A 15,051-nucleotide genomic window follows, 5' to 3' on the forward strand; every position below is an offset into this window, starting at 1 on the left:
CCTGCCTTGAGAGGATGTCCAGAGGTTCCTTTAATTTGATTTGCTCTATGAGTCTATGGGTCATTAATAAAAAAAGTAAAATCATGTCTTACTCCAGCTAAATGAATGTTTTTAAAGGAGTACTTTTCCATGATTTCTTTAGTGGTTTACCACCTAAAGACATTATAAATAAAGTTATAAAACTGTGGAAACTACTAGTTTTATCTAAGAATTTGCAGAATTGTACCATTTACCTTATGTACTTTGCATTAATTTAAATGCAACATTCTTTGTATTTCCTGTTTAAAACTACATGATATCAAGCTCTTTAAGGGAATGCTAACTTTAAGCATCGTCTAGAGCTTCTTTATGAAACATAATAATTTAAAACCTATGTATACATTGCACGTTTAAAACTGTATCTCCATCTCAAAGCCCATGAAATTAGGAAAACACATGTATACATGCACATGCAGCACATGAAGAAAAGCTTCCCTCAGTTAGACACAAATCCTCATTTCTGGTACAATTACACACAGGCCATAAAAAAAAACCCTATATAGTGTACACAAAAGTTCTATGTATACAGCAAGGCAGCCATAATGAAGTGGAAAACCAATCCATCCTTGCTCAGTAAGACATATTAAAACCAGCTAAACAGATAGAAATAGCATTTCCTCTCTAAAACAATTGCCTCAAGGTGTACACAACTTATTCCAACTCCAAATCAGAGCCCAGGTTTACTTTAAAAAGAAAAAAAGGCATTGTTAAAACAATCCAAAGAGAGAATAAAAGCTTTCCTCTTTGAAATCCCAGTAGTTCTGTATTTATTATCTGTAGGATAGGAAATGTATCCATTTTTCACTTTCATGAAGTAAGACGTCAGAAAGTTACCTGACCACATCAGCATCTTCCTCTTGTACCTTTGTATGCTTAGTGAGTAAGAATACAGACATATGATCTCAACTTTTTTTTTTCTAAAATATCTGTAAAAGTCCAAGAGCTTTATTTGACAAAGGTATCTACGATGCAAAGGATCAGCCCAGGTTACTTTCACATGAGTTTCACAAACTTTGGTTACAAATGCGACTTCAGTACATTAAATACCAATTAGCTTTATCAAGATAAACCAGGATAAAGCTCATTGTGCTTTTTTTTTTCCTTGGTGTTTATGTTTTACATAAAGGAAGAGCCAACATACAAGGGTTCTCAACATTCACACGTGGGTACAATTGGTAGAGGGTGGTGTATCTATCCGACTTTTATTTTCCTTAGCATCATTCAGAAGTGACTCATTACCAATCTGGCATTTGAAGACTTGTTTGTAGGCCTTCCTAAAATTTTCAGATAGAAATGCATATATGATTGGATTCACAGAAGAATTGCTGTAAGCCAGGCAGTGTGCAGTTACCCTGAAGAGAAAGGAGGCTTGAGTCAGTGGGAAAACTCCAAATTCAGCCCAGAGATGGATCACATGATGAGGCAGCCAGGAGATGCCAAAAACCACTACCACCACCAACACAGTCTGTGCTGTCTGAGACAAGGAAAGGAAAACACATATGTCTGATGAGAACTCAAAGAATCAGCTTTAAACCTACTTCAAAACTTCTGTTTGGAGGGAAAAAAAACCACAACAAAAAGTATACAGAGAAAGAATACACTGCAATATTTGCTACTGATTTCACCCCATTACTTATATGGGCTTTATTTTGCATAATGAGTTACAGCAAGGAAAACCCCAGCCTTGGAAAATGTCATAGTAAACAGCAAATGCACAACTTTCCTCAAAGTGAAGAATGATGTCCCTAACTCCCTACACAAAAGCTTAGCCTTTTCTGAAGTGCACCTAAGCCTGTTGTAAAATAATAACAACAGGGAACTTTGGGAAATCTCATCCAGATCTAATGAATTTTAGGACCATGCACCAATAATTTCTGATTAAAATTTCAAGAATGTATTCAAGATCTTCAAGATCTATTATGCATGAAGGCAGCTGGTGGAAAAGCTTAGAGCTTGCTTAAGTGCTTACTAAAGTAAGCTTTTTGGAAGTGTCTCCTCTAAACAAAGAATTTCCTCAGAGTCATACAATAACATAAAAAAGTAAGGGCTTGAAATTTCTGATGATTGCACATTATCAAAACCAATCTGGAAGTTAAAGTTCACCACCAAACACTAAATTAAAAAACGGAACATAAAATATCCTCAGTGCTGCTTCCACACTCCACTTCTACTATTTATGAGAGGACCATCAATTTCACCAGATCCATTCTAAGCTCCAGAATCAGTTGGTAGGGACCCTTCAGGTGCTGAGGGTGTTCTGTCAGGGCACAGTGGAATTTGACTGTCAATATTTTATTTAGCTTTCACCTACTTCAGAAACAGCAGTTAGTGCTTTGCAGTGGCCTAAGTAATTAATATCTATTACTCTTCCAAGTACCTCTTTCAACTAAATAAGTCTCCAAATAAAAGTCTAATAATAATTCCAAAGCATATTATGTCATGAGCCATTATAATTTCTATATTAACACTTTATAACATAATTTTTCTGATAACTTCTTCACATCCAAAACTAACTCAGGGGTCACAGAGTGATAAATATTGCAGCATAAAAAAATATGTAGATTTTTTGCTAGTTTATTGAACTTGGTCTGTACTTCTTGAACTGATTAATGCCCAGTAATAATTAAGATTGACTTATGTAATCAGAACATGAGTTAGCTTAGAAAAACTTAGGGGAAAAATTTTTGATTTCTGTGGCAACAGGCCAAAATAACTTATGACAGATGCTGTTGTTGGTCAGTATAATCTCACAATAGAAACTAAAGAATATTAAATCTGCAGTTAATATAATATGTTTAGTCTAAAGCAAGCATCTGTTTTCATAAGCCATTCCTCTACTTGGCCCTATGGAGTTTAAATCCGTTGCCACTTAAACAGCCACAGAGATATTTATTTTTTCAGGTCTTATGAGAGGATTGTGTTCTAACAAGACTGCATAAACTAAGAGCAGTTTATTCTCTGATTGATGTGTTCAGTGGGTTAATATTCCATGTAAAAGCAAGTTTTCAGGATACCACACACACAATTACTTCAAAAGAGGCATTTTACTTCAGTTTGTTCAAAATTCTGAAAAAAATCAACCAGGGAAATCACTGACATTCAATAGGCTATTGATGCACCTGAAAGCAGAAGGTGACAATGTGTCTCTTATAACTTTCATTTAAGGTGTTTCATGTCTGCAGAAGAAGCAATTTTGCATTATGAAATCTCACAACATCTGCTTTATCCCATTGTTCCTCCTAAGCCTAACTTCAGAGCTTACTTTTCCAAAATCACCACTTTGACTTGCAAGCAAGGTATCACTAGAGAGCAGCTCTTTTTTACCTACTGGGAGCTTGCTTAGGGTTTCTTATTAGCACATAAAACCCACCTGAAACATATGACATTAATATTGATGCTTTGTGACCAAAAAGCATGAAAAATAGAACTTAGGCAAATTAATATTTTTCATTCTCTTTTTTCCACACAGGCAGCAAATTCATTTTAAGATTCTGCTACTAGAATGTTCATAAATGTTTGAATAAAGCTAAAAATGTATTATTACACCTGAAATGCATTCTTCACAAGATAGTAGAAGGAAAAGAAGAAAGACATGGTAACCAGATGGAACACTAACACACTAATGAAGACAAAGTCATTTTGAAAAGCATGAGTTAGACCTTAGGTTTAGAAACTCATCTTCTAAGGCAAAAAAAAAAAAAAAAAAATCTGGACTGCTTTTTGCTTACTTTTCCTCTCTGGCTACTGAACCCTGATGCATTCAAGCAGTCTTGATCATATCTGCAATGCTTTATCCTGAAGCTATGAAAGTTAATTCCTAGTCAGATCTGCAATTTTTGAGAGTTAGTGGTTAGAGGAAATGCAGAGATATTTCCAGTTTGAGAAGAATTTAGATGAGAGATGGCAATGTACAAAAGTCTTTGAAAGCTATACCTTTGGCCTTGACAACATTAAATGCAAAATTATACATGTTAAATATTTTAGTGAGTCAGAGCAGCAATGCTTTTAATTCTAGGAATCAAAATGTGTTGAGTAGGATATTTTTCAGAAGAATAGAGAATGCATAAATGAGAGAGTATTTATTCCCTGTTGAGTCCATGTATATCTCATTTACATTGCAGGCACTCTCCATGCCCATATGAAAACAGTGATCAGATCAAATGAAGTGCTATAGCTCAAGGGGTTTTTCCTCCACATCTATAAAATGAGAAGTTACTCAAATGATCACTGTGGTCAAATCTGCTCAAAAATCACACCCACATTATATTAAGTGACAAATTCTCTGTTTAAATGCATCTTTCAAATATTGTTCTAAATCATAAAGCTTATATTCTTCTTTAAAGATCATTCATGATTCTATTTGTATCCAATATATAACATGTCTTGAATGTGAGAGAAGAAAACATTGTATGGAAAATCAATAGAAGAATTGGAGAATCAAGAGGAGTCTCCTAATAGACTCCTATTGGGAAGCACAATAAATTTCATTTTAAAGGTCCCTCATACAACCTAGGAATTATTCATTAAGACATCACAAAATCAGCTAGTTTAAAAAAAAATTTCTCATGATGCACAAGTCAGGGGAAAATGCCAGTGAGGAAAAAAAAATTTAACACAAAAGACAGGTTGTCTCCCTGTGCCTAAATTTCAGATGCTCTGAAGTTCCAAATATGAGGATCTCAGGTAATGGCAATGTGATGGAAAACCTGGATCAGAAAAGATTCCAGTCTGCTAAGTTCAGAGAGACACTGAACTTTTCATTAAATACTTAATTTTAATTTCTTCTCTCTGTTACATCTTTAGCAATAAGTACCAAATTAGTTTAGCCATAAAACTAAAATACACACAAATGAGTATTAGTAGTGAATGCAACATACCTTTTTCTTCGATGCTTCTGACTTCTTTGACATGTTTTTCAACTTCTTATGCAGATGATTAAGAACCTGAAAAGATTAATTTGCATCTCTTTATCATATTTCCCCGATTTCTATTCAAACAAAATTCAAACCTGGGTATCTTAGAGTACTCTTGTGCTCTCCACTACTGCATGATTCACTAGCAGATATCACTGAACCAGCTTACACATTTCAAATGTGCACAGTAGGAAAATCAAAATAATTACATATGTGAGTGCATGTGAACCAACAAAAACAAAGCAGACCACAACTGAATTCTTACTAAAATATTCAGATGTATTATATAACAAATACATATCACAAATTAACAAGGAAATGGATGGAAATCTATCTTGTACATAGAATTAGCAATCTTTCCTTTTCCATAAAAAGTCAAAGACTTGGTTTAGAATGACCTTTAGTGTGTGTAACATAAGAAAAGTGTATGTTTTGAGTCAGAGCTTTTCTGAGTCACCTGCATAATTTGCTTCCCTCAGATTGCTTGATTAGTATAATCAAGACGTTGGCACTATTTGATCTTTGAAAGAAGCTTAGGCTTTCAAGAATAATTTATACTAAAATGAGACATGACACACGAGGCATGACACATGAGGCATGACCTTTCACAACAATGTGATGATACTCACCATCCATCTTTCACAAACCAATTTTAAAAATACGTCACAAAAAGGCTCATTGTCCAAGAGCATTTACACATAAGGTTTGGATAGAGGACGCAAAGAGATCTTGGATTGGGGAAAAGGGTCCAAATTCAGATTCTTTCATATCATCGGGTGACATTTTCTCTGTGTTCTTTGGGTTGCACAGCTAACCACTATCAGGACAGACATCAGTCAAGATGATCTAGAGACTTGATCCCATCAGTCAAGATGCTCTAGAGACTTTGGCACTTGAGTTTTATAGACATACATATTGAATTAAAAGAAGTAAGATGGTATTCGTGAATGTCCAGAGCTCATCAGCAAACTTATTTTTTTATGTATCTACTCTTCTATACCAGAGAAACACCAACAACAATAAAAAAAAGAAATCACTTATAACCACTTAATATTGTAAGTGCAGTTCATTTGTGCCTGTCTGTGTACTACTGTGTGACTCACCCTGCATGCACTTCCTATTTGGAAACATTATCCAGACCACTTCTGGGAGCTAGCCCAAACTAAGAAAAAGCAGGAGAAAAATAAATGGTCTTTCCCTGAGAAAGTCCTATTTTGACTTCATTTCTTTCTTCTTCAGTATGAAGCAGACCTAAAGGAAAGGGCAGAACCCCAGCAGAACAGGGAGATGACTGTCTGGCTTACAGACTTTTTATTCACCTCCCATCACCCTGTAGAGACCAGATGAATTGCTGAGTCCATCAGTAAAAAACATAAAACTTAAAAAAAAGGGCATGGGAGGAATGCAATTAAGTTCATGTCCCATCACTGCTGCTTCATCTATCATACCCCCTTCACATAACTTACAGCAATGGGCTGTTTCTACCTTTGTAAATCCCATCACGTGCCACCCAGTGACTGCACTGCTCTGTAGCTCTCCCTTGCAGCCCAAAACTAAAGTCAGATAAGCTCTTCACAGAGATCAGAACTCCAAAATAGGTTTTACAGTTACAAACACTTTTTTCTTCTGTTCTGAAACATTTATCCCAAAGTTTTGCATTGTATCCCTCTCCAGTTCAAAGAAAGATGCAGGAGACAAAACAGGTAAATTGGATATTTGAGGGGGGTTGGGAGGTGGTGGAGGAGGGTTTTGTTGTCAACTTAGATTATAGCCTTCAAATGAACTTTATCAGCTTCCCCTCTTTTGGATTACATACACATTTCATAAAATAAGTATTTGCAGTGAAAACATATTGGCATAGTATTGTACCAGATGGCATGAAAAGTAACAGCAAGAGAAACAGGCAAAATGCAACTACTTATCAACAGCAGTGGGACAGCTCTCAAAGACCTACAGAGACTGCCATGGAGTGTTAAAAAAGAGCCATGTTTATGCACAAACTCTGCATGGCAAATCTAAGACACTCTCCCCATACCCTGTTCAAATTTCCTCTTCTCTGGGCCAATGAATAACCAACGAGGAACCAATCTAACAGCCTGAGTAAACAATAATTCTACCGTGTGCCCCTCACTATTTTCAACTCCAGCTTTCATGTACCTGCTGTTCAGAGATCAGCTTCCCTCTTTTCTGGGGGTGAGATTGGGGTGGTGTGGTAAGAAAATTATGTTGCTGTATAAGAGACTGTAAGGAGACTTGTAGGATCTAGTGTGGTACAGACTATGACCAAGAGTACCACTCATGACATCTGGTAGGCCCTTGGTTTTGCCTTCCTCCCTCCCTCCCTCCTTCCTTCCTCTCTCTCTCTCTCTTTTTCTCTTTCTCTCTCTTTTTTTCTCTTTTTAAAGTAATTTTTAAATTATTCTTTTCCCCCATTTATTTCAGAAACTACATTCAAGATAGCTTGAGAGCCCTGACTGAGGACTTTGACCAAATAAAGTTGTGAAAGAGATTTTTGCAATACAGGAGTGAAGAAAATAACTTCAACTACCTGTGCCTCTTCACATAAGTCTACCAAACTTTATGAAAGTTTGAAGTCGACAGTGTTAAAAACCATGTTTGCTGTTTGGCATTTCACTGACCACACCTTCATTATCAGCCAAAATCATGCAGAAGGAAAGCCTGCACAAGGTCACTGTATAGTAAGAATGAACTTCTTGTTTTACAGATAATGTAAGCATTACATTCTGAACAACCTTTGTAGTATGAACCTGATTGAAATTCAAGTGCTATTGCCTGTAATCCATGTTTTAAAGTAATGTCACTACTTCTGTTGTCACAAGAAATCCTTCATCCTCTTTCAATTAAGAGTGTGTGACTAATGTGTCATAGCTTTTATTTTTCTCTTTCAGTGAAGTTTAATAAACTTTTCCCCTTGCTGCTCAGCAAAATTTAGGATATAATATCCAAAGCCAGATAAGCTTGTATTTTATGTTGAGGCTGTTACTTTTTATAGCTTAATTTTAAACAAGTCTGTAAATCATACATGACATGAATTCAGAATGTTCAGAATGATAGATAATAATGGAAACATTCTTAAGGCAAGACATATTTGTTTTAAAGAAAAATTTAATATTATGCATCTAAAAAAGGAAATGTTTGCTAATAACTATATGTGTCTAAATTAAAGGTTTGATTGAAAGAGGCCTGACTTTCAAGGAGTGAATCCTTGAAAAATGGAGGTGCCCAAAATTAGTTGTAACATTGCACAACCCTGGCAGATGTCAACTGTTAGAAGCTGACTGGGAATCATTTATCACTTTACTCTTTAAGGACATACTAGTGAGCAAATGTTGTAGTACTGTTACAAAACACATACAAAAAGCCAGTGTTACAAAAATACAGCAAGTAAAATGATAAGCAATAAGAGTCAGGACACAAGGTGTCTGTAAGTATGCAGTGCTGAGACTCAGCTGATCGCTTCATAATCGCTGCTCCTCCCCCCGATGTAGTAATCTTCTTTCAAGAGTAGTTCTCTGAGGCAACAAAAGCTGGTTTCCTATGGATTTGTGACTTTTTTACGGTGTTCCCAAAAAAGATGTGTCTTCTCTGTAAGTTAATAAGACCTCTTCCCTTATGGCTTGTCTGGTGTTTAATAGTTGAATGCAAACCGACTCCTTAAAAGAGAGAGGATAACGGAGACTCCGCACTTCTTCCTTGTCTGCTGTTTTCACAAAATTAGGGAAGTATCCTTAATTCTGATATTTTCACTCATCTATCAAAAATTTGCATTGAAATGGAACTAATGTTCCTTTTGGAAGAGAGAAAAGAGGTAGCTATACATACAAGACAGAGCATGGTCTCATAAATCTCTGCCTGAAGAGCATGTATCACATGAGATATTTTGGGAGGACACTGCTTTCAAATACCTGGCACTACTTCAGCACCTCTGTACATTGTAACAGCATTGTTATCCATTGGAAAAATGCTCTGCTAATAAATGTAAATGTGAAGTGAGATAGAAAAAGAACTTGGCTCCCTATTAGAGTGCCTAAAAAATGAGACTTTCAAAACTGAAAGTTCAATTGCAATTTGTTTATGAAAGAAACAGAACTGCCTTAAAGGAGTCTGGAAAAGGCAATATATTCAAATAAAGAAATGAGTCTCCTTTGTCTTAATTTACTGCAACAGAAGATTGCGTTATCTCACTGATCCACAGTTCATGAAAACCAGTGAAGTCCATAAAAAACTAATGCAGGGATTAATGTCTCCTGATGTCTACAGGCTGAGAGAGCTGGGGTTGCTCAGCCTGAGAAGGCTCTCCCTGTCCCAAAATACTGCAGTTGGAGGTTTGTCAGTGGCTCCTAAAGAAGGCAGGAGAGACTCTTCAGCTGTAGGGTACAAATACCTTCGATAGTTCTGTACAAGTCATGGCACTTTACAGCCTGTAAACTGGTGGTAATACCAGCTACCTCCTAGCTATCTTCTAAAATTCATCCCTTCAGGTCAGCTCCTCCAGCCTGACACTGTGGCATGCAGTTTCACACACAGAGGATCAAAACACATCACAAAGCCAGAGTGAGAGCCTAGGCTGGCAATAGTTTAAGCACAGGATTTTATTGTCATTTCAAGTGGCCTTGATTTTATTAACTTGTTCTTGGGCATATTTTTCACATAGAGTTGCTTTTGTTGGCTTGGAGAGGTTTTTGCTGCTTTTTTTTAAACTACATATTAATACTAATATTGAGAGATTTACTTCTGTAGAGGTGCTTTGTAATGACAGAGTGTGTTTTATTTACTATACATATATTCTGGTTAAGCATATTGGCTTTTCTTATGCCTACACTGTTACAGGACTATGCTAATTTTGAAAGATTTCTTTTTAATCTTCTCTCATATAATTAGACTTCAAAGACCAGCACTTTATGCTGAAACAGAAGATGCTTTGGCTCTGAAAAAGGGAAGAATCAGTAGCTGAAAACTCCGTGTGCACTCTGTAGTGTTCTCTCTGCAATGTGTAATAGTTTCTTCAAACTGACGATCTGTCACTACAGCTCAGTCATATTCATCACAGTAGATGAAATACCAATATATTCATTCAGGGAAAGCAGGATTCGGTTTATGTATGAAAACTTGTGTTTCTTCTTCATTTGCCAGGCTGGATTTGTTCCACTATGAACAGCCATTTAGAAATGTTGTCCTTTGTGTTCTGCATGCCTTGGTTTCATCAGAGTTGGACAACGTTACAGCCACAATTTGCACATCACAGTTAAGCTGATGTAATATATGTGAAACTGAGCAGAACACAAAATTACTTGTTCAAATTAAATACTTCAGGTACATCTACTGAACTTGCCAGTTGAACTGACTTAAACAGTTTGTATTTGCAAGAGCAGTCCTATCCTCTCCAATGTAAATCACTGCCTAAGGAGATATCCTGCAACTGAAGGCAGTTGGCACAGAAACAGCAAGATATCAGCAGGTGCTCCAGATCCTGTTCAGCAGCACGCAGAGGATTGTAAACTGAAGGCTGCAATTATTACTCCAGAAAAATGTGACAATTTGCTTAAGCAGAGAAGTTCTTAAATATGCATATTCAGGCCACCCTTAACTATTGCTTTTTCCTACCTGGGTTCTCATGCCCTGCTCCCTGGAACCACGTGCCTTTGCCAAAGTCAGAGGCAACTCTCTCATTAACTTCAACTGGGGCAAGACATGGCACCACAGGGACCAGGCAGCATGAAGTACATTTTGCTCTTAACACCAAAAAGATAATTTTTGTCACTTGCAAGTGCACTGGACATTTTAAAGAACCACAATGCTTCATCTGAAGCCTGAACAACTTGTTGCTTTGTTGTACTTTATTGAGTCAAACTCCTCACGCAGCACTGCAAGAAATTAAGAGTTATGGTGATGGAGAAAGCAGCAGAGCACCGGGGCTTCTTAGCATCCTGCAACAGGGAAATCTGACAGGGACACCCCACTAATTGCCAGAACACCCCTCCCCACTCACCCCATGCATTCCCTGTTTTGACCTCTCTGTGATAGTGAACATATGTCACCCCTCAGACACCCCTCAGCTATAAAAACTGCCCTCACCCTTTGTGGCACAAACTCACCCCTCCTCCTTTTTCTCCCAACATTGCCAAGTCTCTCCACATGCCCAGAAACAGCCCTATGGCTCATGGACACATTTTCCACCACTGTGTCCCTCCCATCCTTTTACACTTGCCCCACCTTGGCATAGCAGAAGGAGATGAGCAGCAGCGGGAGCAGATACCCAAAGACAAATGTGCAAATCACGTAGACCTTCTTGTGGCGTGGGTTGGGCCAGAACTCCCAGCAGAAGGTCTGGTTGCTGGTCTCGCGGTGGAAGATGCGCTGGTGGTGAGCCACAGGCGAGGCCATGGCGAAGGAGAGCGCCCAGATGAGCCCCACACCTAACATTGCATTGCGGGGAACACGCAAGGCTGAGGAGCGCCGGGAGTGCACGATGGCCACGTACCGGTCCACAGACATGGCCGAGAGTGTGAAGATGCTCACCAGCATGGAGATGGTGAAGAAGTAGTGGATGAACTTGCAGATGAAGGCTCCCAGCACCCAGGTGGGGAGCACGTAGACTGTGGACTGGAATGGGATGCAGAAGAGCAGGTAGGCCAGGTCGGCGATGCTCAGGTTGAGGATGAAGATGTTGGTGGTGCTTCGGCGCTTGCCTGGCTTGCTCCTCGCCAGCACCGTGATCACCAGGGTGTTGCCCAGCACACCCAGGGTGAAGATTAAACCGAAGACGATCAAGGTGATGAAATTCTCGATGCCGATACCGAAGAGGGGCGTCCCCTCAGCCTCCGGCAGCCCGGACAGGTTGAACTCCCCGCGGGGCGTCTCTGCCGCGGCTCGGGACAGGTTGAGGGGCGCCGCCGCGGGCTCTCCTAGCTCCATCCTTTCCCAGCGCGCCGGGCAAAGTTTCCGCGGGCGGAACGCGGAGCCGCCGCTTCCCGGCACCTCGGACCGCGGTGAGCCCGGGGCAGCCGCCCCACCAGCACCGGGCGGCGGGGAGGGAAGGGCGGAGCTGCCGGCGCGCTGGGCGCAGCCCCCGCCGCCGGGGAGGCGCTCCGGCCGCGCCCGCCCCGCCCGCAGAGCCGCGGAGTCTCCGCGCCTCTGCGCTGCTTCGGGAGACTGAGCTCCCCGGGAGCGTGTCCTCGGAGAAAGGGGAGGTGGGGTTTTCTTGCCCTCTTTATTTCCCCCCGCCTTTTCTTCCCACCCTTCAGCTTGTAGGCGCCCCCCTCCCCGCCCCCAGGGCGGCAGCCGGAACCCCGGTCCTCTCCCCGGAAAACTTCTCTCCCCTCGGTGCCGCCGCTCCCAGGGAGGCTCCGGAGCCGTGTCTCACAGCAGGGCTAGGCGGCGCTCGGCTGGTCTGGCCGGGCATCAATGTACTCGCTTGGACAGACAGAAATGATGAAACGCCCCTGTGAACCCGCCTCAACAGGTAGCCGGCAGCTGGAGTTTCTCCGGACCAAGCGCCGCCTGTGCTCGCTCTTCTCGCCTCCTTCGCAGGTTTCCTCCATTAATCACTGAGTATCTCAAATGACAAAAGGCGGCAGACATTGTCACGCCTTCCCGTTTAAAAAAAAAACAAAACAACAACAACGACAAAAAAAAAAAAAAACCAAACAAAAAAAAAACACCAAAAAAAAAAAAAAACCAAACAAAAAAAAAACACCAAAAAAAAAAAAAAAGAACACACCAAAACAACCAAACACAAAACCACATACGCACAAAGCAGAAGAAATGGACTAGGAAGTCCAGCCGCTTTTCACTGCCAAATCACGGCGTTCGAGAGCAAATCTCCGTTCGAGAGCAGGAGCGCATCCTTGCTGAGGGCCCGCGGGCTCCCCGGAGCCGGGCAGCCGCGGGCAGCGCCACACGGGGCCGAAACGGGAGCTCCTGGAAAGCCAGTCCTTTCAGAACGGGGTTAAACAGGAAACTTCCTCCAGCACACGGATGCGAGTTCATGAGAATATTCTCACCGGCACACACACCTTGTGAACGAAACGGATTTGCCTGAGGTTTTATATCCATTTGTTTCCAAATTACCAGTCAGTGAGCTACCGCTGGCAGCAGCAGTGACCAACAGAACTGCCCAGATGTGCTGTTGGAGGCAGCGAGCTTTTGTTTGCATATTTTTCAGTCTGCTGTTTGACGGGTTTTTTTTTTTCTACCTTTCTTTTTACTACTTATATTGAAGCATCTCAGCAGCTGCACATCAGCTGACTGCAAAGCCATTGACTTCTGCAGATCTAGATTTTAATTAAACTAATGTATGGTCTGCTCCATTACGTCTGAAGGAACACATCATGGGAGAGCACAATTCAGTTTATATAGATCTAAGAAACTTTTATTTGGATTGAGCTGGTTTCTACATCTGTTGTAACTCATTTAAGTATTTATAAATATATCAAGCAAAAATAAACTAGTAAGGATTCCTCAGAGACTTGGGTTTGGAATTTTTTGTAATGTGCATTCTTTACAATTTTGTTGACATGTTTGATTACCATGCAAATCTACTAGTCTCTACTTCTGCAAGGGATGTGAGAAAGAACACTGTTAAACATTTCTAGGATATATCAGATATCACACACTTGTTGGAAAGTCTCTGAATATATTGTGAAAATGTACAAAAGTCTATAGATTTTCCTAGTGTTGCTGATGCCTGTGTTTGCCTATAAATTCCTTCATGTGGTGAAGGAGGTACAAGAAACCTTTTGAATACGACTGATGGTTTGCTTTTGAATCATGTCATGTTGCCAGACACCACTCATTTTCCAGGATGTCTGGAGTGTAGCCCTGGTTTTGATGAAACTAATGCAATCCTTCATCTGACGTGCTGCTGGTCCTCACCACATACACTTCTGTTTTCTCGCAAAATAATATGTTTTGTGCAGAATGGCCTGAAAGGTTAGAACAAAGGAAATTACACTTAACAGAAAAGTAGGCAGGAAAAGTGGGTATAGAAACAAAATCAATTTTAGCAGGAATCAAACTGAAAATCACATTAGTGATTTGGATGGGAGAGTTGACTGTTGGTTTCCTTTGGATATTTAATTGACAGTTCTGTGGTTCAAGCTTTGCTTTTCTGCTACATATCTGTTCTAAAGTTCCTATACAGTTCCTATAAGACTATCCTGAGCATTAGGAGGAAAAACCCTTGCAACTATACAATTATATTGTAGCTTTTCTCAAAGACCTTCAGGCATCAGCTTTTACAAGAGTGAACGAAAGTTCCCACACTGAAAACACCCATGACTGCGGTTAAGATTGTCATAACCAAACAGGTATTGACATGTTAAACCACTGTTCTTATCTAGACTGAGTAAAATTTTCATGCAAAAGAAAGTTGAGATGGAAAAGCTGTTATGAATTCAGTACAAATAAATATATAGCTAAATACAGAAACTAGTTAAAAACCTACAGGACAAAAATGCAGTAAAAATATTGCATTGCACTTTAAGAAAATAAATTTCATGTCTTTGCAAAAGAGATCTCTTAAGCATGTGCCTCACACATTTCCTTGAATCTAGTTTTATTGAATTAATTTTATTATTTTCCTGAACACTATTTGATGGGAAAAGATCTACTTAAGCTAAAATAGCCTAGGAACTTCAGAAAGAGCAAGAAACTGTGTGCAGTGTTCTTCTGTCAGTGACTAGAATCCACAATTCTCTTTATCAGACAACTCACCTCCAAAAATTTGTTTGGCTCCAAAATTTTCCATTGCAATCAATGGAGAAAATAGTAGGCATGTCTAAAAGGGATGGGAACCTACGTACCCTGCTAAGTCTAGGCCTTCATATTTACTCCTCAGTGGGTTAATCCAGAAGATATTACTGTAAAAACATACAAGGATGTCCTTCTTTTTTCTCACTCCAATGGTTGGTTATGTTATCTTTATGTTGTTCCAATAATAAAAATATTTGACTTACACTGGTAAAATTTTATCTCAGGAATGAGGATTCCAATGCATTGATTTAAAATATTAATTACTACTAAGCTCTTTGTTCCTATTTAATGCATGTATATATGTATAATAAACATATTGTCAATA

The 15,051-nt window shown here is 39.6% G+C and overlaps 1 protein-coding gene across 1 annotated transcript; it reads right to left on the reverse strand.

Annotated features, from left to right (window-relative positions):
• Positions 1-248: 248 nt before the first annotated feature.
• On the reverse strand, positions 249-11,940 carry GALR1 (galanin receptor 1). Its single transcript, XM_041408122.1, has 3 exons — positions 11,187-11,940; positions 4,917-4,982; positions 249-1,513 (listed from the first exon to the last, which is right to left on the reverse strand). The coding sequence occupies exons 1-3, from the start codon at positions 11,886-11,888 to the stop codon at positions 1,196-1,198; spliced, it is 1,086 nt and encodes a 361-aa protein (XP_041264056.1). The 5' UTR covers positions 11,889-11,940; the 3' UTR covers positions 249-1,195.
• Between the last annotated feature and the right edge of the window lie 3,111 nt (positions 11,941-15,051).

Source organism: Onychostruthus taczanowskii, unplaced genomic scaffold, assembly GCF_017590055.1.
Source record: "Onychostruthus taczanowskii isolate IOZ18803 unplaced genomic scaffold, ASM1759005v1 scaffold29, whole genome shotgun sequence".
In the NCBI taxonomy this organism is placed as follows: Eukaryota; Metazoa; Chordata; class Aves; order Passeriformes; family Passeridae; genus Onychostruthus; species Onychostruthus taczanowskii.